The 24,624-nt window shown below is 45.1% G+C and overlaps 2 protein-coding genes across 3 annotated transcripts in view; one reads left to right on the forward strand and one right to left on the reverse strand.

Annotated features, from left to right (window-relative positions):
• The window catches only part of LOC147605634 (kinesin-like protein KIN-UB), a 177,457-nt gene that overhangs the window by 90,246 nt on the left and 62,587 nt on the right, over window positions 1-24,624 (forward strand). Inside the window, exons 3-5 of one of the 2 annotated variants that reach the window (XM_086793395.1) lie at window positions 7,561-7,683; window positions 19,190-19,375; window positions 19,585-19,806. In XM_086793395.1, the coding sequence (XP_086649521.1) occupies window positions 7,561-7,683; window positions 19,190-19,375; window positions 19,585-19,806 (531 nt within the window). The remainder of the gene's footprint in view (window positions 1-7,560; window positions 7,684-19,189; window positions 19,376-19,584; window positions 19,807-24,624) is intronic. The other variant, XM_086793396.1, reaches the window with a different exon arrangement.
• Window positions 1,357-5,490, reverse strand: LOC147605636 (uncharacterized). Its single transcript, XM_086793397.1, has one exon. The coding sequence runs from the start codon at window positions 5,345-5,347 to the stop codon at window positions 4,358-4,360; it is 990 nt and encodes a 329-aa protein (XP_086649523.1). The 5' UTR covers window positions 5,348-5,490; the 3' UTR covers window positions 1,357-4,357.

Genomic DNA, 24,624 nt, shown 5'->3' on the forward strand with positions numbered 1-24,624 from the left:
CACAGAATCACTCGAAATGTGTGTGGCTGTGAAAGTACATTGAAACAAACGTAAAGTCGGCGAATATGTGATAAGACTTTTTTTTTGGAAAACATGTTGGATAAAAAACGTGTTTCACTGATTGAAACGTTTTAGTCTATTTCAAATGGTCTGAAATGCGTTTCGTTGCTACATTGGCCCAGACTTCATCTCCCCTCCCCTTTCTTTTCTTCCACCTTACCTCGTCGCCCTCTGATTGCTGCCTGACCCGAAGTAGAGGCAGCCGGCTAGTTCACTCCGCCATTTGATCCATAGTTTCACAGAGCCAGTAGAGATGACTATCGCTGCCACTTTGGTGCAGCCCCCCCCCCCCCACCCCCCAACACACTTTTTTTTTTGTAAAGCTTAATGTCATTAATTACAGGTGGCAAACCTCAAAACGAGGAAAACCCACCAAAAAGATCACACTTTTTATTTACAAGTAGGAAACCTATAAGCGAGGAAAACCCAGAAAAAGAAGAGTAACTATAGGCTCCACCACCTAGAAGCAATCAAAGTAAATCCTATAAGCATCAAGAGTGATGTCCCCAGCATCATAAGCAAAATGAAGCGCGTGACCAAGCGAGAACTTGAAGTAATGGAAGGGAACAATGTCATTGGCTTGGAACATGAGGTTGTTCCGAACATGCCATATGGTCCAAAAGACCCAGAATCGGACCCAGCTGAAAAATACTGCAAACTGAGACTGTGATGCTTGTAACACCCCAAAAAGCCAAAAGCATCTGTGAAAAATGCCCGAAGGGAAACGAAGGCGAAGAGCAGTCGAGACCTGGCGAATGAACGATCTGGAGCATACGCAACCCCATAGTAAATGTGGGACAGTCTCCTCAGTAGCTTTACATCGGACACAACGTGAAGGCGCAATATGACGTGCATGTAACAAGCTACCAACAGGAAGAGCACCAACCAAACAGCGCCACAAGAACAGGCGTTCTTTAAGAGGCAGATGACTTTTCCAAATGCGAAACAATGTACGTTTCCACCACATTGAAGATTTGGAGAGAGACCATAGCTGATTACCATGTCTGACTATCCATGCATCCGATTGCAAGAGGGCATAAACTGTCCCAGCTGAAATACATTCCATAGCAGTGGTTCCAAGATTCCAATCAGATAGACGGGAATCCACATTCAAGCGAGGTAAAGGAGAAATATCAGCAATCATCCGCTGAATTTCTGTCCAAAGATGAGAATAATGGGATCCCAATTGAAAACGATCCGCCGCAACAGAGAAGGAAAGAACCTGACCAGTGTCATCCACCACCTGATGTATCTGACAAATTCCTTTTTGAGATAGAAAATATGCCTGACGAGGTGAACGGTCAACCAAAGTGGAAGAAAATACACGACTCCAATGCAAACTCTCTAGCCGCAGGGAATTGCCCATCAAAGATCGGGAACCATGCCATGTCATATGTGAAGTAACTTCCTTCCAATCAATAATGAGAGAAGAAGTGAAAGGACATCCCGGAATGTGTCCTTCAAGTTTTCCACATATAAGATCCCAGTATGTGGGTTGCCAATGACCATAGAATGGCGTGACAATATGCCGACACAAATGGGACACCATGAGAGTCCAGGGTTGCTGCTGATCCAACAAAACCGGCAAAAGCATAGCTTTCCTAGCCAAAACATGACGTCTCAAATCCAAAATATTCAGGCCTCCAAGGCGCTTAGGAGAGCATAACTTGTCCATGGATAACAATCTGAGGCCCTTTCCACGAGATGAAGTGCGCCAGAAATGCGCCAATATACTTGACATAAGGGACTTCAAGCGGGATTGAGACCAATATAGCAAAGGTAGATAAAACTGCACATAAGCTACAAGAATGCATTGCACAATTCTAAGACGCACATGAAGCGGCCAAGTGGACAACTTCCAATAATGTAACTTGGAGTGCAAGCGCTCGGCTACCCAATCCAATTTCCGTGTAGCCGATACAGTCCAACCCAGCGGATAACCCAAATGACGAACTATAATGTTCGGAGGAACAAGTTCGCCTGGCCAAAGCAGCTTATGCCAATCATACTCAGTCAGAGCCAATAGTTTGGATTTACGAAAATTCACTTTGAGGCCTGCTGCCAATCCAAACAAATGAAGAGTGTGCATAATTTGTTCCACATCATCTTGGTGATTGCGAGGCATAAAGAGAGAATCATCTGCATAAGCTTGCGCAATAAAATGTTTCCCAGAGGGTAATTTCAAGCCCTGCAATCTTCCAGACGAAGTCAAAGATTCCAAATACATAAGCAGGGGATGAGTAGCAATCGCATAAAGCAAAGCACTGAGAGGACAACCTTGCCTTACTGAACGTCCCAAATGCCAAGGATCTGTGAGAAAACCATCCAACAAACCGGCAGAGGTACTGTCAGCATACAAGAAATAAACCACAGAGGATAGCTTAGGCCCAAATCCCAGCCGAAGCATGGTATCTGCAATGTAATCCCAAAGAACAGTGTCAAATGCCTTTTCAATGTCAACCTGCATGACCAATACATCTTGTCGAGTGTATTTCGCATACTCCATGCCAATGATGACATTTGCTAGATTATCAGTAATTTGCCTTCGTGGAATGAAGCCATACTGAGATGGATGCAAACCATCATGCAAAAACCCTTTAAGTCTATTGACAAGCATTTTAGCCAGCAATTTATAAACCACAGGCATGAGCGTAATCGGCCTCCATTGCGAGAACTCTTCACAAAGTGCTTGCTTTGGAATCAACTTGAGCAAGCCTTCTTTCCAAGATGAAGGCAAAACCTGTTGCTCCCATGCCCTGTTTATCATTAACAATAGTGGCTGATCCAGGTAGTGCCAGAACGACAAGAAAAATTCTACAGTAAGGCCATCCCAACCGGGAGATTTCCAACGGCCCAAATCACACAAACTGGCATACAATTCTGTCTCCGTGAAGGCGGCTTCCAAAAGTTGAGCCTGGTGTGCCGATAAAATCGGTGCAACTTGAGATAAAAACAAGCGACGAGCCTCTCGACCTTCCTGCGTGAGAGAGGAGGCCTCAAAAATCTTGCCATAATGAGATTCCATGGCCCGTGCAAGCCCCACACGAGAGGTAGTCCAATCACCAGTCGGGAGTTTAATCCTCTTAATAGTTTGAGACTGCCTAGAAAGATGTAAATGACGAAAGAATTGTTTAGAAGTGCATCCTTTATCCGCAATAGCTTTTTGGCGAGCTCTAGTCTGCCACTTTGCCAATTTTCTCTCATCATTACGATGCAACAAAGCACGAGCAGAAAGCAACTCTGTCATCTGGATTTCAGTGAGAGATGAAGTGTTAGCCAGATGCATCAAACTTTGACAAGTGCCTTTGGCCTGTTGAACTTGCTCTCTGAAATGCGATAAATAGTGTCTGCCATAATCCTGGATCACACATTGAACCCGCATAACAAAACGAAACCATGTTGTGTCCATATCAACATGCATTTGAGAGATCAATGGCGAAATAATATCCACAATCAGATTGCGAAAAACCTCATGCTTAAGATAAGCATTATTGACATGCAGAAGTCTCTTTCTAGTTAATGAATCATTGGCAGAACATGAACCGAATTGTATTTTCAAGCATATCGGAGCATGATCCGAGAGACACAAGGAGTAATCAATCCACATATCACATACAAAATCATCATACTGTTGCATCTGAAAGAGATACCATCGGTCCAGACGAGCACGATACATTGATCGAGCGTTATGTTGAAATGTGAATCCTGGATCATTGGCTTGCAACAGAGGCCACAAATCCAAGGCATTACATGTGTGCTGAAAGAGATCCCAAGCTTGTCGTTCCACATGAAGCATGTGAGAATGTCCAGTAGTATTATCCACATGATTTGGAGCATTATTAAAATCGCCACAAAGAAATGGATTAGAACGCCAACAATAAGAGGAGATGGCATGCCACAAACGAGCCCTGTCAGTAGAGGCTGTGTATGCATACACACCACCAAACTCAAAAACTTCCCCATTGATAATACATTGAACGATCATCCATCTGCCAGCTGGATCATTGAATACCAACATGGGAAATAATTCATGGCGAACAAGCATCAGCACTCCAGAGTATCCAACGGATCCTGCATAAGCTATCCAATATCCCGCAAAATAGGAAGTTTGCCCGGCAAAATTATGCTGATTATGCTCTTGAAGAACAACAATATCTGCTTTGCAAGTATGTACATAGTGCCAGATTAGCCTCCATTTATCCTGATTGCATAATCCGCGCACATTATATGAAATGCAATGTATAGAACTATGCATCTTAAATGGTATATTCAGTGGGCGAGAAAACCAACAGAAAGCTTAAGAACTCGTGCCCATGGGCACATCCGCATCTGTCGCAGAAACATCAGCTGCCAAATCAAAACTCGAATGTGGAGGAAACAAGTGATGGCCTTCCGACGTTGAAGCGGTGCCCCCTGTAACTACTTCCTTATAGGATCGAACAACTTTATCCCAGGCCTGAGCCAAGGAAGAGTTATCATTACAAGGCAGTTTTTGCTGAGCAACATTCTTCAAGGGGGGCACATAATTGCGAGAAGATGGTAGAGTACGTGCTTTGACAGTTTTCTTGGGTACTATCCACGCCTGAATAGCAGGAAGCTTCTCTTTGCCCTTGTCTTTGATGTTCGGGGAAGCAGGAACACTTGGCATTTGAGACTGCTTCCCTTTACCTTTATTTAGTCCAGTTGTTGATATGGATGCAGAAGCACCTTTAGATTGTGCCTCAGGGGAAGATTTCGCTGGAGGAGGAGTCTGAGGGGTAGGGACAGCCGAAGGAGGGGGTTGTAGATTTGGTTCAGAACATTCAGATTGCATATGACCAAATTTGCCACAGCGAAAACAGGAATTGGCAAATTTCCCCCATTTAAGCTTGAATGGTCGCTTTCCGACCACTGTGTCCCCAGAATCAACGGTAATGCCCATAGGAGCAGGAAGATCAGTGTCCCATAGAATACAAAAACGATTTGTATTGGCATCCAACTTGGGGGGGCAAATCACTTTGCCCAATTGAGCAGCCAACAAAGGAAGAAAATGACGCCAAGTACGAGGAAAATCCACCACTTCAACCCAAACCGGGCACTTATGTCGAATAAGGCTCTGATAATCTTTAGTAAGAGCCCAGGGAAGAACATGAGTCATTTGCGTATTGAAGAAGAGGGGAGACATTTCCAACAAAGCATCTCTAGCTTCCATGTCTGCTAACAAGACCTCATAGAATCCTCTTGCTCCAAAATAAACACCCCGGACTGCTTTGACGCTTAAGCAAGAAATCAACCCATTGTCCCACATCCTGTGCACTAGGCATCTTGCCCGGGAAAAAGAGAATCACTGCATTCAATGCATACTGCGCAACCGGATCCATGAGCTCCTGCACCGGAATACGCACTTCTGTGGGGCTGGAGCAGGTCCTTCCCAAGCACATCTTGCTTCTTCGAAATCCTCATGCAGGCATTCCTTAATCAAAGACATGGCATCCAAATTCGAGGTGTTCATTGCTTTCCGACGCTTATAAATGGCCAGCTCAGGCGATTCCATTATGCACACCTTAAATTTTCTATAATCCCCAGAACTGCACACACACACACACACAGAGCAGGGACGAAGAGGCAGAGGGCAACTGAAGATGACAACACACACATACACAGAAGATCTGAGGCTGGGCAAAACCAGAAGAGGCGACTAATTAACCTTCTATCAGAGGCAAGGCAGGGGAGGCCAGCCGGCAGCAAGAGCATTCAACGGCAGCAGGTTTAGGCGATGGCCAACAGGCGGGTAAAGATCAGAAACAGGTAAGTCGCAGGCGATCAGAGTCGAGCAGCGACGCCACACGCGTGTGTACACACACCACACACACACACACACACACACACACACAGGTGAGAGGTGAGAGCTGCAGCCAGAGGAAAAGCGTAAGGAGAATCTACTCTCTCTCAGACACGTGCGCAGGCAAGCAGGTCCCGGCGAGCAAGTCCACAGGCGAGCAGGTCCCGGCGAGCAGGTCCACAGGCGAGCAGGTCCCGGCGAGCAGGTTACACAGGCGAGCAGGTCTCGGCGAGCAGGTTCGACCACCCCCCCAACACACACACACATGGCGGGGCTGCCCGTGCGCAAGTGTTGGGGCAGCCTGTTGACTACTTCTTCTTCCGATGCCTTCCTAGTTGATATTTTCGAGGGGACGGGGGCTCCCATTCGTATGTGTGTGGTTTTACATCACTGTAGGCCTTCCACCCCAGAGAGTGGCACGGTGATCTTCTCCTTCCCCTTGAGTGCAACATCGGGGACGGATTGAAGCATGGAGTCGGTGTTTGTTGCTATTCTCAAGTAGGCCATAGAGCTCTCACACCATTTGCGTGATCTGCATATCACCGACGTGCTCACTCACTTCTGGTCATTGGCATAGATGGAGTTTGGTGAGTGGAGGTCGGTCATTTGGTATTAGCCCAGCATACTTGAAATATGTAGGGGCTTCAGAGTCTACCATTGCTTATGGGAGTGCAAGGAAGCACATAGGACTTGAATGGTGATAGCACATCTCTTTGGAAGGATGTGAAAGGGATGCTTACATCACTTTTGGTGCTATCATTTGGTTGACATAGTTGGGTGTCCACGTCTTAGGTATCAGGGGAACGAAAGAGATATAGTCATTATGATAAGTGAGGGGGCGTGCTGGAATGTGGAGGCCTGCTGGTCTGAGGTAACTCCTCTTGGGCGAGGTGGGTTTAGAGCAGGTAGAGGTGGGTCCACAGGATCCATTGTATGGGTGTCCTCCTCCTCGTCTTGGGTCCAGAAGAAGCTAGTGATGGTTGGTTGGCGAGGGAGGGATTGGGGTGGTTGGGGCCAAAGCGCTCTCAAGAAAGTGTCCCTGTGTCTATGGAGCTTGAGCAAGAATAGCCCCAGGCAACGTTGGTCCGAGAAGTCAATGATCTTGGAGAGTGGCCAAATCCCTCATGGAACAGACAGTGAAACCTCTCACGGATCTCATAGTATACTGGTCAGGTTATATTAACGTCTATGGAAGACCCCAAGGGTCTATGTGACCATAAATAATACAATGGATATACCGAGCCATACAAGGAGTGATAATGAATTGATTTCTTAGTACACAGAAAAACCTAGAAAAGAATGTTATGTGCAAGTTTGTAATTTATTTGGATCAAGCTGTTAACTTTATAGGTGTCTTCTACTTAATAGCAGACACCTATAAAGTACACAGAAAAAGCTAGAAAAGAATGTTATGTGCAAGTTTGTAATTTATTTGGATCAAGCTGTTAACTTTATAGGTGTCTTCTACTTAATAGAAGTCTCATTTCTAACCAAAAGAAGTAGTAGTTTATAGGTGTCTTATGTAATAATTCATGTGATTGGATGTGCTACAGAAAATTACTCGTCACAGAGTGTTCCTGAAATCATACTTCTGCTTCAAAAATCTCATTCATTTATGCATTTTCTCTGTTCTATCTCTCTGTACTCTTGCTAATATTAGTTTTGACCTCACTTGGCAGCTCCACAGACTGAAGCTACGGAAGAATAACTGGGATTCCGACACATTTCAGTTTGATGAAGTTCTTACAGAACATGCTTCTCAAAAACGTGTATATGAAGTTGTGGCAAAACCTGTAGTGGAGGTATCTTTTGGCAAATAATTATTCTAGCGTAAACAAGCTATCAAGGTTGCACTCGGGTAGATAGAGAATAAAACATTTCAAGCTAGGCTCTGTCCAGTTCTATATATTGCACAATAAAAATTGCACAGGGGTGAAATGGAATGCTGCAGAGAGGGAGCCTGCAGTGTGCATGCCTTCGCATTTATCTTGTTGAGGGTATTCTAACCCACCTTTGATCAAGACATTGTAAGTGTATGTATAGCTGTATAAAGTCAATTGGACTCTGCACAAATTAACAATATAGCACAGGGCATCAAGTGTCAAAAACAAGTTATATTCGAATTCTATTACGTAACATAAAATCATACAAAGGGAGATCTGAAAGTAAAAGGTAGGGAGATTTCAACCAATCGGGGGCACTATGCTGCCATAAAAGCCCTGTAGGAGTGGAAGAGACAAAAATACCCTGGTTCCACACTCTCCTGTTGCACCCAAGGGTCTGCCAAGATCGTCTCTGATAAGGTCGTTCCACATAATGGGCTGCATGTTATCCTCATCTACTGAGCTTGGGGGTCTACGATGTAAAAAAATCCGCATACTGCTACAAGCTTGGAGAATGGAAGAAACCACTGGGGAGGACGGGAGGTGGTAATCTGCCTCAAAGAATATAAAACGTGTGCTGTGCTTCCAGTCACCACCGCTCTCAGGGTCACGTCTAAGAATATGGTACATGAAATCCTTCCAGGGCTCAGTACCCAGGAAGGAATGCTCTAACCCCACCAACTTTCAAATCATAGCTTTGCACTGCTATGCTTTGCCACTGGATCTTTGGATAAATGATGTTCAATGCCCCTTCATGCTTGGGAAGGATAATAGTTTCCCAAGCCACTCTAGGCCTGGTATCTGATGTGCCATCATGACCTGACCACGTCATCCCAAAAACTCAAGAAAAACGTAGGAGAGAGGCCTTCATCCCAAAGACATTTACAATGTTGTAATGCTTGAATCACATGTCTAAGCTCATCTACCAAAAACGCTCCATCAAATAATGCACACATGTCATATGAAATAAGCCTAGGTAGGGACGTGAGTCTGTGCAGATAACAAGCGGCAGTAAAAAAGGCAATCCTACTGACTATGTCTGGCTCTGAGTGGAGCACTCCTTGCGAGTCTTGCCAACTGTCTAATGAATTTCCTGTTACGGGAGGCCATGGGCAACAAAGAAATGTCTGTTACGTCTCCCTGCCATTTGAATCCAGAATTACCCCTGTGCATGATAACGAAACTCTGCACGTTGCTCAAAAGAGTCCTGCAACTCAGCCTAACGGTGCATAATGCATTTGAGATTCACTGGGCATCTTGGTGTTTCTTAAGTTTCCTCTGCAAGGCGCAGAATCCACTCTTGATGGCTCTCTCTCTATCCAATATCAGTTGCCTCTTGGCTAGGGCCACACTGTGATAAAATTTACAGACACTCTCTAAGGCAAGAGCAACTCTTTGCCTAGAGTCATGAGCATCACAAGCTCTCCAAACATCCATCACTTGCGGATAACTCTGCATTTGAGTAAAGAGACTCATGTATGCGTACTCGGGAAGGAGAGTTCTGGCTCCCCAGATCTCTGATGCACAAAATTACAGGACAACGGTATGACTTTAAAGTGCCTGGAGCAATGAAGCTAGTGCCATCTCTATCAAGTGCCCAATCATCAACATAATAGCGATCCAGGATGCCTTTTCCCCTTTGTTGGGATCTCCCACGTGCATTCATTGCATTGGACTTTCCAACAGAGTTGTTTTTCCTGTTCATCTCTTCTTGAAGAAGAGCACCCTCAACATCTGCATATGACAGCATAGCATACGAATTGCTAGTGGCTGTCCTGAATATGTCCCAACTCTCTGGCAAAGTGCATAACAGAAAAGTGGCTTTGAACTCATCGTCCATTGCCAACTTTTGATTAATGACCTGGCTGACAATACCATTAAACTCATTTAGATGGGCTGTCATAGACGCCTCTTCCTTCATCTGAAGACCTATGAGTTTCTTCAACCAATACACTTTGCTTGAGGCACTTTGTTGGGCATACAAGTCCTGCAATCTCTGCCACATTCCCCAAGCTGTCTTCTCTTCACGAATGCTGAAAAGTAATGAGTCTGACACAAACAACATGATAGTAGATCTTGCCAGCTCATCCATATCTTCCCATTCTTCAGCAGTAAGAGAAGCGGGCTAGCTAATAGTAGAGAAGTTCATGAGAGGATATTCACAAACGTGGGCCCTTTTAGGATGTTTCATTTTGGAATACCACTCTTGACATGTACTCTAGGAGTCTCTTAAGATTTCCACGATGCAATGAGATTGTCTCATCATTAGTTCACACTTGGGGTATGCTCATGTATGGATCAGTGTGTATGCATTGCTCAGTTTGAGTCTCTCTGCTGCAAGGAAGTTTATCTCATTCTAGTATTGCCCCATATCTTCACAAAGACTCTTGAGAGAGATGTTCTAAAAGAACATCTTCGCTGATGGGCATTGGATCGAAGAGGTAGCTCATCTATGGGTGGACATTAAGGGGGTGCATAGATATCTTCACAACCACTCTTAGAGACCAAAGAGGTCGCTCTATGGGTGGACATTGAGGGGGTGCATGGATATCTTCACAAAGACTCTTAGAGAGCGCGTGAATGATGCCTTCATGTATCCCCATGTTGAAGTCACCTTGAACGATCCAATGATCTGCCTAAGGGAGAGTTGGTGATGGCATTCCTAATAATAATTCTTTCTCCTCTAAGGTTAGGAGCACTCACATTCAGCTTATCAATTTTCAATCCACTATGCGTTGGCATGGATAATAACTCCATGATCAATCATAGGCGGAATATTTGTAGTTGTCATTGAAGTACATACTACACTTTAGTTTCATGTGCAGTGGACCAAAAAGTGTGCCTAGCTAAAAGCTTGCCAGATCTTGTGCACTGCTGGCATCAAGGTTATACTCCTGCATGAGAAAAATAATCATGAGACCATTGTAACTGCATGGTGAAGTTGGTTCTTGATGACTTTCTTTCCGTGGCAAGAAAAGACGCCACCAAAGGCTTGCACATTCCATGAGATAACTCTCATGGTAAAGAGGCATAAAACATGGTGCCAAATCTAGTTTGGCGCCTCTCATAGTTTTGCATTGCCCCTTTAAGGAGTGGAAAGTTATCAGGTGTTATGGCAATCAAGGAGCATACGACATCATCGTCAACATGAACATCATCACCAAGATGCTACAAGGCGTGTACATCTAACTCATTTGCATGCACACTTTGCATTACATTACCATGCAATACATCCTCATGCAATAAATCCCTATGCAATGCATCTTGCTCTGCGAAGATGACGCATCAACATTCGCATCTTGTTGATTATAATGGGATCTCACGTGATCATCAGGTGGATTGGGAGTGGGTGTATGAGAACAGGACCATGAGCTTCAAACATGCATGCTCAGTCTTTGCATGTATTTACAAGGGTGCTCTCATAGATTTCTATTTCAAAACCATAGGTGCATGACCAACATGTAAGCCTTTACAGGCTTCCATACAGCTTACTCCCCTTCTTTAAGCAAACTACTAGCACATCCCTTCCAATGTGCTCATTCATGGACTCCATTTCTTGGCCCAAACTTTCTTATCCCCATTTGGACAAGTTGCACCTCATAATACTCTTTGCTTACTTGCAAAGAACCATGGGATTCATGTTCCCATCACATAGCAACCCTTTCATAGAGCATTCTTCCATGCTCAAACACCAATATAATACACAAACCAACTTTCAATGTTGCAATTGCAATTTGCACTTTTCTTGATGTGATGAGACATCTTTCAAGACTTCATCTCTGCTGAAATCTCCATTTTCAGCTTCCATGGCAGCTTCAAGACTCTCTCCAATCACAAACATAATCTCTCTCTAAATGCAATACTAATGACAATGAGTGTGCTAAATTTTTTTCATAATAAATTGAAAATAATGCTTAATCAAATAACATCATAAACAAGAAAACTATACATAGATATTCATCATGACCAAGAGCCTATCCAAGGTTTGATTATGATACCATGTTAACAATCTTGATATGGGATTGATCATGATGATAGACACAAGATTAAGCATAAGATTAAGGTGGGTTATACCACACTAAAAACTCCATGACTAGAGAGAGAGAGAGAAATGAAATGATATATTAATGTCTCTAAGAGGCCATAGTGGCCTATGAGGCCAAAACTGAGAGTACATCTGAAGTTGGTGTCTCATCAAAGAGAACAACTAAATGAGACTAAAAAGTACAATAAATTGATTGTCCTACGGTTATAAGAACATAACTGTAAGACTCTGCCTGCTATCACGGTATCGAAGGCTTTGCGGAAGTCCACAAAGCAGCAGTATATCCTTCTCTTATGTGCCCTGCCCTCTTCAATAGGTGCCTGAAGTGTCAGTATGTGATCCAAGGTAGTAAATCCTCTCCTAAAGCCAGCCTGTCCATGTGCTCGATGACCATGCCTTTGCCCATCCCCGACTCCAATATAGAGCCATATAATTTGGCCAAGTAATGACCAATCATGATTGTCCTGTAGTTGCCTGCTGGCACCATGGGGTCCCCACTCTTAAAGAGTGGTACAATGATATGCTCTGTCTAGCTTGTCGGGAAACCCTCACAAATGGCACGATTAAACACATGTACGATGAGCGGAGCCAAAGTGTCTCGTGCATATGAGAAGTGCTCTCCAACTAGCCCATCATGATCCTGTGCCTTTCCATTCTGTAACTTGTCTATCGCATCTAGCACCATCCGCATAGTAAAAAAGGTGCTGCTAGCCGGTCTAGCTCCCAGTGGAGGGGGGGTGGGGGGTTGTCCTGGTGCATCATATAGCTCTCTAGCATAAGTATGCCATGCCTCAGGTGCAGTAATCGGAGTACCAAGCTGTCTCTCCTGAAACATCTTCCATGCCCTCTTGCTGAACACAACTCTTCAATGTAAACTTGTGTGTGTGTGCATACAATCTCTCCAATCAATTTGACAAACTCACTTCTCACCCCATCAATTTGGCATTGCCAATCTCAACATAAAACAGGGGTTACTGACGAGTAACATGACTTGTGTTATCCCATCAACACTTGCCGTGACAATTGTTGTAGCCGTGGAAGGTATCTTTAGAAGGGCAGGGACTTCGAGAACCTATGCAAAGGTTGACCCTATGGAAGCTAAAATCTTCCAATAGATCCGTGGGTGCCGGGGGGGCCCGAGGAAGATCATACAAAAGTTGCAGTCCTCTAGCACCGTGTCGAAGTTCCTGCGGTATCGGTAGAAGAATAGTTTCCTCGTGCTTAAGAGGAAATGGGCTGCTCTCAAAAGTCTATGAGGTTGCCTCCTCTGAATCGAAATCTGCTTGGAAGAGGCGCCTTCCAAGCAAGCGGGCAGCATCAGTAAAGTGCGAGGCAAGCTCTGTGGAAAGTGCCGCCATGATCCTATCTCTAGCTTGAGAGCGAGAGGGACCTGAAAATATTTCCAATGAGTGTGGTCCTGACTTCTTTATCAAAATTTGCATGTAAGGTCCTAAGCTCGTCTTTGGACAGAGGGATTGTTCTCCTGGGTCTGGGATGTTGGCTTGGGCAGAAGCCATAATGCCAATCAAAGGGTGGCCGTTGACATGAACACAATAAAAACTTTTCTATATGTTGACGCAGACAAAGAAACGGGAGAGGCAGGAGGTGAAAGAAGTTTTATTCAAGACCACTGCAAGCAATTTCGAATAAGGGTTCATGATAATATTGGAGAAGCCTCTCACAGTCAATCTGGTTCTCTTTTGTTTATTGAAGCGCAAGCTCTCTGGAAAATCTGAAGGGAGAACCGGAAGAAACAGGTGGAGCAGGCAGCTTCTTTCGTTTGCAGGTTATAGCAACAGGTCTCTCAACACATGACACCCATCAGCTCAGAAAATACTGTTTAAGGCTGGAAAACTTCGTGTTACTTATGGTACCCTGATTCATAATCGTGATGAGCTTTGGTTTCAGAAACCCTAACATGCTCTGTGCGAAAGCGGCTGCTTCTGAGAGAGACGAACTCTGCAAAGCTTGGGACTTTGACTTAATCCAATCATCTCCAAATTGCTGTGCTAAATCAACTAAAGAATCCGTGTCACGTGATACTCCACAAGCAATCAACAACAAACGTGCAATGGTCAAGCCCGAAGAAACAGGTCAAGTTATATTCTGAGATTATGGGATGTCAAATATATATATTTGATCTGCAACACTAGGTTACACCACTTTGACTAAAGGTACCTTATCTAGGAGGACCTTGTGTGTGAGGGGGGGGATGGGGCAATTTGAGGAAAACTGTTTCAAAATGAATTCGCAATCTTTGTAAAGTTGTCACCAGCTTAGACATGGCAGAGATCCTCGACTATGGGAGATCCCCATAGAGTTTTGTTGGTCATCCACGCTTGGCTTCACACTAGTGGATTGATTGGTCTTATAATACATGTATCTAAGTTCAGATTACTGAAGTACAAGCTTTGAGGATGGGAGATTGTCCAATCAACGGAGCATTAGGATGTTTTCTTGGAAATGACTTGAATGCATGAACTTGTTTTCCGGTGTGGACATTGCTTGGATTTTAATGCCTCTGATTGCCTCGCCCACTAGGTTGGGGACACCTGGGAATCCCTGTGGGTGCATATGGTTGAACCTGTCCCCCGCCCCCCCCCCCCCCCCCCCCCCCCCCCCCCCCCAAAAAAAAAAAAAAAAAAAACAGAAAGAAAGAAAGAAAGAAAGAAAAGAGATCCTTATATTTATTAAAAAGGGATCTGCCTAGAAGGTAGAGTACAAACATTGCAGCGACAGTAAAAGAAACATTACAGGGGTGCTTCCTCCATCCATAGCTGCTCTCGGAGGAATTCTATATTGTTAATACAAAAGTAGAAACTACGGGCCTACTCTGAGTATTGACACTTGTTTCCCAACCTCCAAAGAGGTTTGTTGGCGGAGGAGGGGGGGGGGGTGGGATATTTTCTTGGAAATGACTTGAATGCATGAACGTGTTTTCCAGTGTGGACATTGCTTGGATTTTAATGCCTCTTATTGCCTTACCCACGAGGCTGGGGACACCTGGGAACCCCCGTGGGTGTATATGCTTGAACATGTCCTCCCCCCCCTTCATGCAAGGGCATCACGTTCTTGAGAGCCATAGATGCATCTGTACTTGCCAGAGTGTCATAGGAGAGTTCGTTTGGAGGCACCTGCGCGAGGCGGTGATCGAAATTGGTCCAGATAACATTGTGCAAGTTCTCACAGATAATGAGTCTAATTGTGCATCTATGGCTAGGATGCTCATGGATGAGTTTCCACGGATTGTATAGACTCCATGGTGGGCAGCCCATAGCTTGGATTTGCTCATTAAGAATGTTGCCAAAATTGGGTGGGTTAGTCAGATCTTTAATATATCTCGGAGCATGGTGAAATTTGTCACAAAGAGGCCCAAAGTTCTTGCAATGAATCGGGCTAATAGTGATTTGGATCTTCTCAAGCCATCAAAGACCAGATTTGCATACATGTTGAATGTAGTTGAGAGTTTGGTAAGAGTAGAATGTTAGGCCCACCATAAAAGAGCCAATTTTGGTGCAAAATCCTTCCCCAATTTTTTTTTTCCCGACTGGCCTTAGGCCCAAGATCCCCCCATAGTTACTGATTTTTTGCTGCCCGTAGATGCTTGATTATCCGCCCGTAGGCTATGCTGTCGAGGAAGCACCAAGGGGGGTTTTGAACCCAAGACCTCTTGGTCCTAGGCAAACACCTTCACCACTTGAGCTCACCTCATTGGCTCCTTCCCCAAATCTTTAGGACCTACCGGGCACACATCCCATGCGCAAGACTAAGCATAGGAAGTCCAATGAATCTGATTTTGGGTGCCTGTTTCTAGTATTGGAAAATACCCCCAAAGCTTGTACTTTTCAAATATTAGGTGTCCTGGAGTCCACCAAACCCCTTTCACACTAGGAAATGTCCGAGCTGATGATTATGATGGTTCATAGTCCTTTATGGTGTGGGTGGACAAGTTATAAAATGGGCATCTCATATGTAAAAGGTTTCACACATATTATAAGTTAGACACCCAATCTTTATTGTGATGTGAAACAAATTACTCAAGAGGTCGGACATTTTGGATATTTTGCATACTATTGCCTTGCTGTACAAAGCGAGAAATCTGGAAGTGCTCACCTTGACCTCCACAAGCAAGCAGAGTGCTACGAGCCTCTCAATAAGGCAAGAGACACCTCTTATCCAATCTTGAGAAAATCCCATGCTTGCGAGAGTACCCTTCAGGAAGTCTCAATCCACACTATCATAGGCTTTGTAGCAAGATTGCCAAAGGTTGATTACTTGCCTTGGTCCACTCTACCACCTTCCAAAAGGAAAACATGTTATCAAAGATGCTTCTTTCTTGGAGAAACTCCATTTTGTGTGTCATGAATGACTATCTGTAACATTGGCAATGATTTTGTATGCATTCCCAAGCAATGTGAGCGGCCTCCACTGGCAATGTTAGTCTTATCACCATCCTTAGGAATGAGGTGGAGAAGACCCTCGGTAAGAAAAGGAGGCAATGAGCCTGTGTTCCACATATCTTGTAATGCCGCAGTGATCTCATCCCCAATGTCATCCCAAAAACTCATGAAAAACGTGGGAGAGAGGCCATCATTTCTAGGACATCTACCATGTGGTAATGCTTGAATTGCATGTCTAGGCTTATCTTCCGAAAAAGGGGCATCAAGTAATACACACATCATCGGAGATCATCATGGGCAAGGATTCCTAAACCTTCTGCTGTGCCCTATCCCTTCGCGGGGAGTGAGTCTCTGCAGATAACAAGTGGCAGTAAAAATATGAGGCAATCATGCTGACCATGTTAGGCTCTGATTGGAGCACTCCTTGCGAGTCTTGCAGCTGTCTAACACATTGCTTGTTATGGGAGCGGCCATGGGCAGCAAAGAAATGTCTGTTACATCTACCTCCCATCTAAATCCAATATGACTCTTGTGCATGATAAGAAAACTCTGCAAGTTGCTCTAAGGAGTCTGCAACTCAGCCTTAACGATGCATAATGCATCTGAGATCCACTGGGCCCTAGGATGTTTCTCAAGTTGCCTTTGCACAGCACACATTCTACGCCTCTACACCTGATGGCTCTCTCTCTATCCAATATCTCTTGCCTCCATGCTAGGGCCACTCTGTGATAAAGGTCATTGACACTCTTTAAGGCAAGATCAACTCTTTGCCTAGAGTCCGGAGCATCACAAGTTCCCCGAACATCCATCACTTACCAAGATAACTTTGCATCTGAGTAAAGACCCTAGTATGCGTACTCTATCAAGTGCCCATTCATCAACGTACTAGTAGTTCAAGCGAGCATAAAGCACACCAATTTTCAATTCACCCTGCATAATCATAATCCACTCTGGTTGGTAGGGATAATAACTCGATGACCAAATCATGTAAAGAATAATTGCAGGTGTCAATGAAGTACATACTCCACCTTTAGTTCCATCTGCAGCAGACCAAAAAGTGTGCCCGGATAAAAGATTGCCAGATCTAGTGCATTGGCCGACATCAAGTTTATTCTCCTGCATGAGCAAAGTATCAATGGGACACATCCGTAACTGCAGGGTGAAGGTCCCTGGTCTACCAGCAATGTGGCCTATTTGTCGACAGACATGGCACTGGTCCTATCTACCGGCAATCTCCATCCATTGTTTGGCTAAAGAGCCATCTGATCTGGCAACATCTCATGATCATCTGTAAAAAAAGGGTCCCTGACGAGTATCATGACTGGTGGTACCCCATCAACACTGCTCGTGATGGGAAGGAGCCCCTTCCAAGCAAGCGGGCATTAGAGTAGTACCAGGCAAGCTTTGTGGGAAGCGCCACCAGGATCCGCTCTTTAGCCTGAGAGCGGGAGGGATGAGACCCGAAAATCGTTGCAATGACTGTGGTCTTGACTTCTTTATCAAAATCTGCCTGTAAGGTCCTAAGCTTGCTTCGGAAAAAAAGATTGTTCTCCCAGCCGGTGGGGGTGGAAGATGATTGGCTTGGTCAGAAGCCATAATGCCAATCAAAGAGGCGGCCGGCTTGAACACAGTAAAACCTTTTCCCTGTGTTGACGCAGACAAAGAAGCGGGGAAAGCAGGAGGGGAAAGGAGTTTTATTCAAGACCACTGAGAAAGCTCTCGAAAATCTGAAGAGTGCACTTTGGGCCTCCTAATTGCAGGTTACAGCAGCAGCTCTCACACACAGGCACAGCACACGATACCCTTCAGCTCTGAGTGAATTTTGAAAAGCTGTAAGTAGCCTGGGCACCACAGAGGGGCGGCAGACCTAGATCCAGGTGGTGTGAATGACAATGGTGGGGCAGATTGTGCACAGGTGAGTGTGCAGCTGGACAGATGGCCAAGGTGGGCTAGAGGGCACACAGGCACGGATCTTTTTCTATATTGGGCATTTGAGTGTTCACCAGTACACTAGATTGGTACGCCTGTAGATCTTGAAACCTAACTCTCGAGAAGCTACCACTGCCCTGGTGGTTCGATTCGATCTTGAGACGAAATTGATTTTTCTCCTCGGTGTTGCCAAGGGAAAATTGGAAATCAGTTATCACAGAAGCACTTTATTGAAGGGGATTAAGCTAATGTGCAGAAGAGAGTAGAAATCGCCCACAAACTAAGCAGCAACCAAATCTTGAATTCTTTTGCAGCCCCAACTTTAGCAGGTCTATCTATTAGAGGGCAATTGGATATGTATGAAAGTCAGTATGTTTGCACCTATCGCTTAAAAGGAGGATGTCTCTCTGTCAAGAAAACTCCACAATATCTGCAAAAAGAGGGGCAAAAGTTGAGTGACATCTTGCAGTAAATCTTGTGCAAAGCCAGATGTATTCAGAAGGAAGTAAAAGACTGCAATATGCACTATTCTCTCTCTTGGCAAGCACATGTAGGTCCACATGAAACAGGCCTCCGCATCCAGTTTGACCATTAACTTTTAAGAGCGCTGTATGTAGGTAAGGTCGAAACATTACTGCCACCTCTTGATTCTTGCACTCCTCCAAAGGTCCAGGTTCTTGCCTCCATATGCAGATTTCCTTAGATACCCCGGTCCCCGATATGGTGAGTAACCCACTGTCGCGACTCTGGTGTCTCTGTATAGAAAACGACATCCTTCTCTGTACATGTCTCTGCAAAGCCTCCAGGATCAGACCACAAGATACCATTGTACTTTAGAGAAGGTTAATAACATGTAAGAGAACTTTAGTCATGAAGAAGGGTCCCTACCAACGATGAGGAGTGTCAGATGTAGATCCTTGAAAAGTCAGAGAGGCTTGACGTAAATCTATGTGAATTGCATTCTTCTTTCAACAAAATTCTTTCAGCTCTCTTGTTCACTGTTGAAACTTTTACTTCAACTAAAACAGCTACCTCTTTTTTGTCGTGTTAGAGTGTGTTGGAGGGGTACAATGGGACTATTATGGCATATGGTCAGACAGGAACAGGAAAAACATACACACTTGGACGATTGGATGAAGAGGATGATTCCAATCGTGGAATAATGGTCAGAGCAGTGGAGGACATTCTAGCAGGAGTCTCTATAAAAGACGATTCTGTGACAGTTTCATACTTGCAGGTAAAGTGTCAACATTTGATTCCAATACTTATCCATAGATGCTTGACTTATGAGTCTGTCTAATAGGATCAATGTCTAAATAAACGCCTTCATTGTATTTACAAAGCTTAGCCTCAGTTTTGGCATGTAGTCTTATAAACTGTGCATATATTACCAGCTCTTTGTTGTATTGCCACTGACACTTTTATGTTCTTTTTGATCCATTTCAGCTTTATATGGAGATGATTCAAGACCTTCTTGCTCCAGAGAAAGAAAACATTCCGATTGTAGAGGACCCAAAGATGAGAGATGTGCTGGTGCCTGGGGCTTCTGTTGTTGAAATAAAGGACCATAAGAGTTTTGTAGAGTTGCTCAAGGCAGGGGAGGCAAACAGAGCTGTTGCTAATACAAAACTCAATGCAGAATCATCTCGCAGCCATGCGATTCTTGTGGTAAGAGTGGCTTACCAGAACATTTATTCTGTCTACATTTTACTTTGAAGTATTGGCCTTGCCTCACAAGAATAAGGAACTATATACGGCATACAGGCCTTCGTATTTTTCAAAAAATGAAAGCTCAACCTAAAAAGATGAAAGCTCAACCTTAAAAGAAAGAGATGGTTCATGTATTTGGTTTTCAAGTCACCTTATTGTTATTACTTAAATATCTAGGAGATAAGGCCAAAGGTGGAAGAGTGTTTTTTTTTTCTCATCCTCGCTCACGCCCCGTCCTGTGGTGGTCCTTGGTCCCCAGCATCGGGTGGATCTTCTCGACAGCTCATACCCTCAGGTTTAGCACCTCTTTTGTGGATAAGGCCTCTTTCGTACTTGGGAGGGCCTTCGTTCGTCCCTTTTTCAGTCCCCTCCCGGCTGTGATGAGAAGTGCCTTCGGCGCACTCGCTTTTGTGGAACACACATTCGGCTCCCCTCAGGCCACCCTCGTGGAGACTGGCCCCACCTCGCGTGGGGTTGCATTAGCTCTGGTCCAGCTTAGACTGTAGATTCCTGGCTCTGTTTCTGCACCCTTCCTCCCAGCAGTCTCGACATTGACTTTTCCTTCCGTACAGAATGGCACTCCCCCATGGGTCCGCTTTCCGCTTTTATTTGGTTTGGTTCCTTCTTGTCGACATGATGGGCATCTGGCGATCTTGGCTTACACGATGCACACCCCCTCCCCTCCCCTCCCCCCCTCCCCCCTTCTTCTAGGAGCAGGCCTCACAGAGGAGGATTACCCCAATGGCTATAGCGCATTGGCAATACTACATGATTTCCTTGCAGATTATTGGCCCAAGCTTTGGGATAGCTTTTGCCTCACAAGATTACTCTCTTCCTTTGGCTTTTGACACACTTCAATCCCCCGGTTGGTACCATAGTCACATGAAAATCCGTTTTGTCCCTGCAAAACACGAAACAAATGAAGCGTTTTGAAACAAAATGAAACACTTCCAAACGAAACACCATTTCGCCCAAATTTGATTTGATATTTTTTCCAAATTTACCTGAGGTGCTACTGCTTAGCTCACTTAGTTTGGTCCACAAATATTTTTTGAGGGTAGGGATTTGGACACCACTATGTTGATATGCAGAGGTGTGGTTCAACATTGCAAATGTGCATGCTACAGGATATTCCTCATACACAATATAGACCACCTCTACAGAGGATTGATACTACTTGGGAACTCATTGCTAGTATCACAGCTTGGTAGATTTGGAGGGCTAGATGCATAGAGGCTATTGAGGGCACTCAGGTATACGACACTCATTGCATTTGTACAATATGGGGAGATATGATTCACTCTTATGGCCACATGGACTCGTAAAGCGCACTGTTTTCATGAAGGAGTGGGATCAAGGGATCTTTTTCTCAACAACCCCCACACGACTCTTTTGGCACCTGTGCCCCATATTGGTTGAGATCACCCTACATTTTGGGATGAGGTCTTGTTTTGTTCCGACTTTCAATCATCATTTTGTATGGTCTATTCATACTTGATAGAAATCTCCTTTTTGCAAAGAAAAAAAAACATAAAAACTTCTCCCTGAGAAAGAGCTTCCTTCACGGAAGTGGGCTCTTTGTTCCACATGATACGAGACATCAAAGCACAGTTTACCTGTAAGAGCTCCGTTGAATGACTTTTGTTAGAACTCTATGCGATCTTCGAGGTCCGTCCTCTGTGGTCCACTTGGAGGGAAGCTCCGTAACACCTAACTCCCGAAGGGTGTCTAACAACCACCTGGGTACTCGAACAGAACGCAGAGCCTCTTGTTGCTGTGGGGGCTCATCTCGGTCTCCAGTTGGAACAATAGACCGAGAATCATCATCAGACTCATCTCGGTCTCCAAGAAGTGGCGGCTCATCAACAGTGGAAGTTGGAACATGCTTATCAAAAACATCTCTGTTGACAACAACCTCGTTCTGCTTCGGGTCATACAACTTGTATCCTTTGGAAAGAGAGTTATATCCCACAAATACAAGCTTATGGGACTTCGAGTCAAGCTTCCCCCCTTTGCTTCTTTGGAATGTGAACATAGGCATCACTCCCAAACACACGGAAATCGGAGACATCTGGTTTCTTGCTAAAATAAGCCTTAAATGGAGTCATCTTTGGTACTGAAGTCATCAGAGATCGGTTGAGGATATGGATAGCCGTAGCCACAGCCTCTCCCCAAAGTGGACGAGGAAGATCACGATGCTCTAACATTGTCCTCGCCATCTCCACCACAATTCGGTTCTTTCACTCAACCACTCCATTCTCTGAAGGCGAACCTGTATTGGCCAGCTCCCGCTTGATGCCATGTTCCACACAAAACTGCAGAAGCGCATTGGAAGAAAACTCTCCTCCTTTGTCAGCCCGAAGAGTTTTTATCTGCAATCTAGACTCTTTTTCCACCATCACATGCCACTCCTTGAACCGAGCAAAAGCTTGGTCCTTCTGGGAAAGGAAATAAATCCATGTGAATCTGCTACAATCATCAACAAGCAGCATAAAATACAAAGAACCTTCCAAGGATGGGGTCTGCATAGGTCCACACAAGTCAATGTGTACCAACTCCAAAGGTTTCGAAGCCCGCCTAGAAGCCTGCTTCGGAAAAGATTCCCTGTGCTGCTTACCACGAATGCAAGAACTACAACGTCCGTGCTGCCAACATCTGGCAAGCCATCCACCATCTGGTCCTAGAAAGCCTGCCGTTGTGCATGCACATTCAAGTGGCCAAAACGGAAGTGCCACAAGTCACCGATTTGAGTGCCTGTTAGAGAGGAGAGTGCTGAGAGTTTGTAGATACCGTTCTCCACTCCCCCTTCCCAAACAACTTGGCTTGTTTCTCTATCCCGTAGAGCAACAGAATGCTCCTCAAACTCCACCCGGACGCTAGTCTTGCAAACCTCATGCACTGACAATAGATAGAAAACCAAGTGTGGGGATGTAAAGAACACGGGAGGAATGGTTTCCCCTTCTGCCATCGGGAATGATCTTCATTCTGTCCTCAGTGTGAATCGGTATAGTGGAATTGTCGCCAATGAAAATGTGACTCGATTGCCATTAAGTAAGAACTCACGGGAAGGAGTCATGTGTCTGGAAGCACGACTATCAAGAATCCACTCCTGAGTATCCCTGGCGGTGAAGCTACCTGCCTCCTCGCTCGAAGAAAATGAAGCATCTATGTCCAGAATCTCCAAGTGCACAAAGGCGAGAGTCTTTGGAGCTGAAGGTGAAGAATCAGCACTCTTCTCGGTATTCCGCTTAGGACACTTTCTCCAATAGTGGCCCTTATCACCACAGTCGTTTACAGGTCCGCTCAGCCTTTAGTTTCTCACGGTTTGAATCGGGCTTCTCCTCAGAATACTTCTCCGATGAAGACTTTCCTTTGCCCTTATTGTTGTTGTTGTTACGGCCTTTTGACTGCTGGCCAGTCAAGGCCTCAGAATCTTCGCCTTGTGGAGGGTTCGTAAAACGCTCTTCCTGGTCCAAGACCATAGGCACAAGCTCCTCCCACGTGATGGTGCTGAGCCTGCCACTAGTGATCAAAGAGGAGTAAAATGCTGAGTACTGAGAGGGCAAATGAGACAACAACGTGATGGCCATGTCCTCTGAAGATCTCTCTTTCCCAGTGTGAAGAACCTCCTGCTGAAGAGCCTGCAACTTGTTGATGTGCTCCCGCATCGTCGAAGACTTTGCAAGATTCATCACCCGCATGTGTACTTCCAAGGAGATCCGCTTCATGGGTGATAACCCTGTAATACAGAGAAGCCAAATGCTGCCAAATCCCTCTGGCCAGTGTCATGCTCTATATGATTAATCACCTGTTGTGTGATATTAAGGAAGCTGAAAGAACACACATGGGCATTGACACGATCTCATAATTGTTCCTGAGCTTCCTGTTCTTTCCGTGTAGAGGGTAACTCCCCGTCTTCCAACTCCGGCCGTGGAACACCAACTACAATGAAATCAGCCAAGTCATAAGACTCCAAGACGGACTCCATCATTACCTTCCATATGCCGTAGTTGTCCCTGTCCACTTGTCGGTCCACTGGGAATGTGAGGAGTGTAGGGATCTTCATGTGCTTCTCAGCCATCTCAAGGGTTCACAAGGTCTTGTGAAGGGACGGTGGGTGGGAAAAAAGAAGAAGAGGTTGCAAATAATATGCAAGGTGGCTGTCCAACAGTGATGGCTGCCTTCTACCCAATCTCCAAGTCCTGAACAGCCCAAGCAATCTCCAATCAGCACCTCAAATCAGCAAACCCTCGAGGTCCCACTATCTCCAAGCTTCAAGCCACTTGGGCTCTGATACTATGTTAGAATGCACTGCGGAAGTGAAGACAACTGCTGTAGAGAGCAAAACGCAGATGAGAGAGGGAGAGAGAAGCTGTATAAACCTTGTGTATACACTAGAAAATCCCGGTAATGGTACAAGACAGTGTGGGAGGGCTAGGCCATTTTATATGGCCCTAGGTTGCTGGTCGGCCAGCCCAAAACAGGCCGACAACAGCCAGAGATGCTCATGACTAGAAACCACAGCGGTCGGCCAGGGAAAAATGCAGTCGGCCAGAACTGAACCAGGTCGGGTAGCAACTCCAATCGGCTAGCAGAAAGTTATAGCCGACAGCCCTCCCACACCTAGAAAAAATGGGAAAATACATGGAAAGTGAGGAAAAATGGGGGAGCACCACAATGGGCGGGCACACCCACAACAGAGGCCCTGGTATAATATACAGACAGGAGATGATTGCTAACACTTTCCTCCCCGTCCCCCGATGTAGTCGCCCTCCG

This window comes from Cibotium barometz, chromosome 59 (assembly GCF_041138505.1).
Source record: "Cibotium barometz isolate CiBa-2024 chromosome 59, ASM4113850v1, whole genome shotgun sequence".
Taxonomy (NCBI): Eukaryota; Viridiplantae; Streptophyta; class Polypodiopsida; order Cyatheales; family Cibotiaceae; genus Cibotium; species Cibotium barometz.

Coding starts and splice junctions, on each gene's coding strand:
- LOC147605636 (XM_086793397.1), bottom strand. CDS start 5,347: ATGTGGGACAATGGGTTGATTTCTTGCTTAAGCGTCAAAGCAGTCCGG.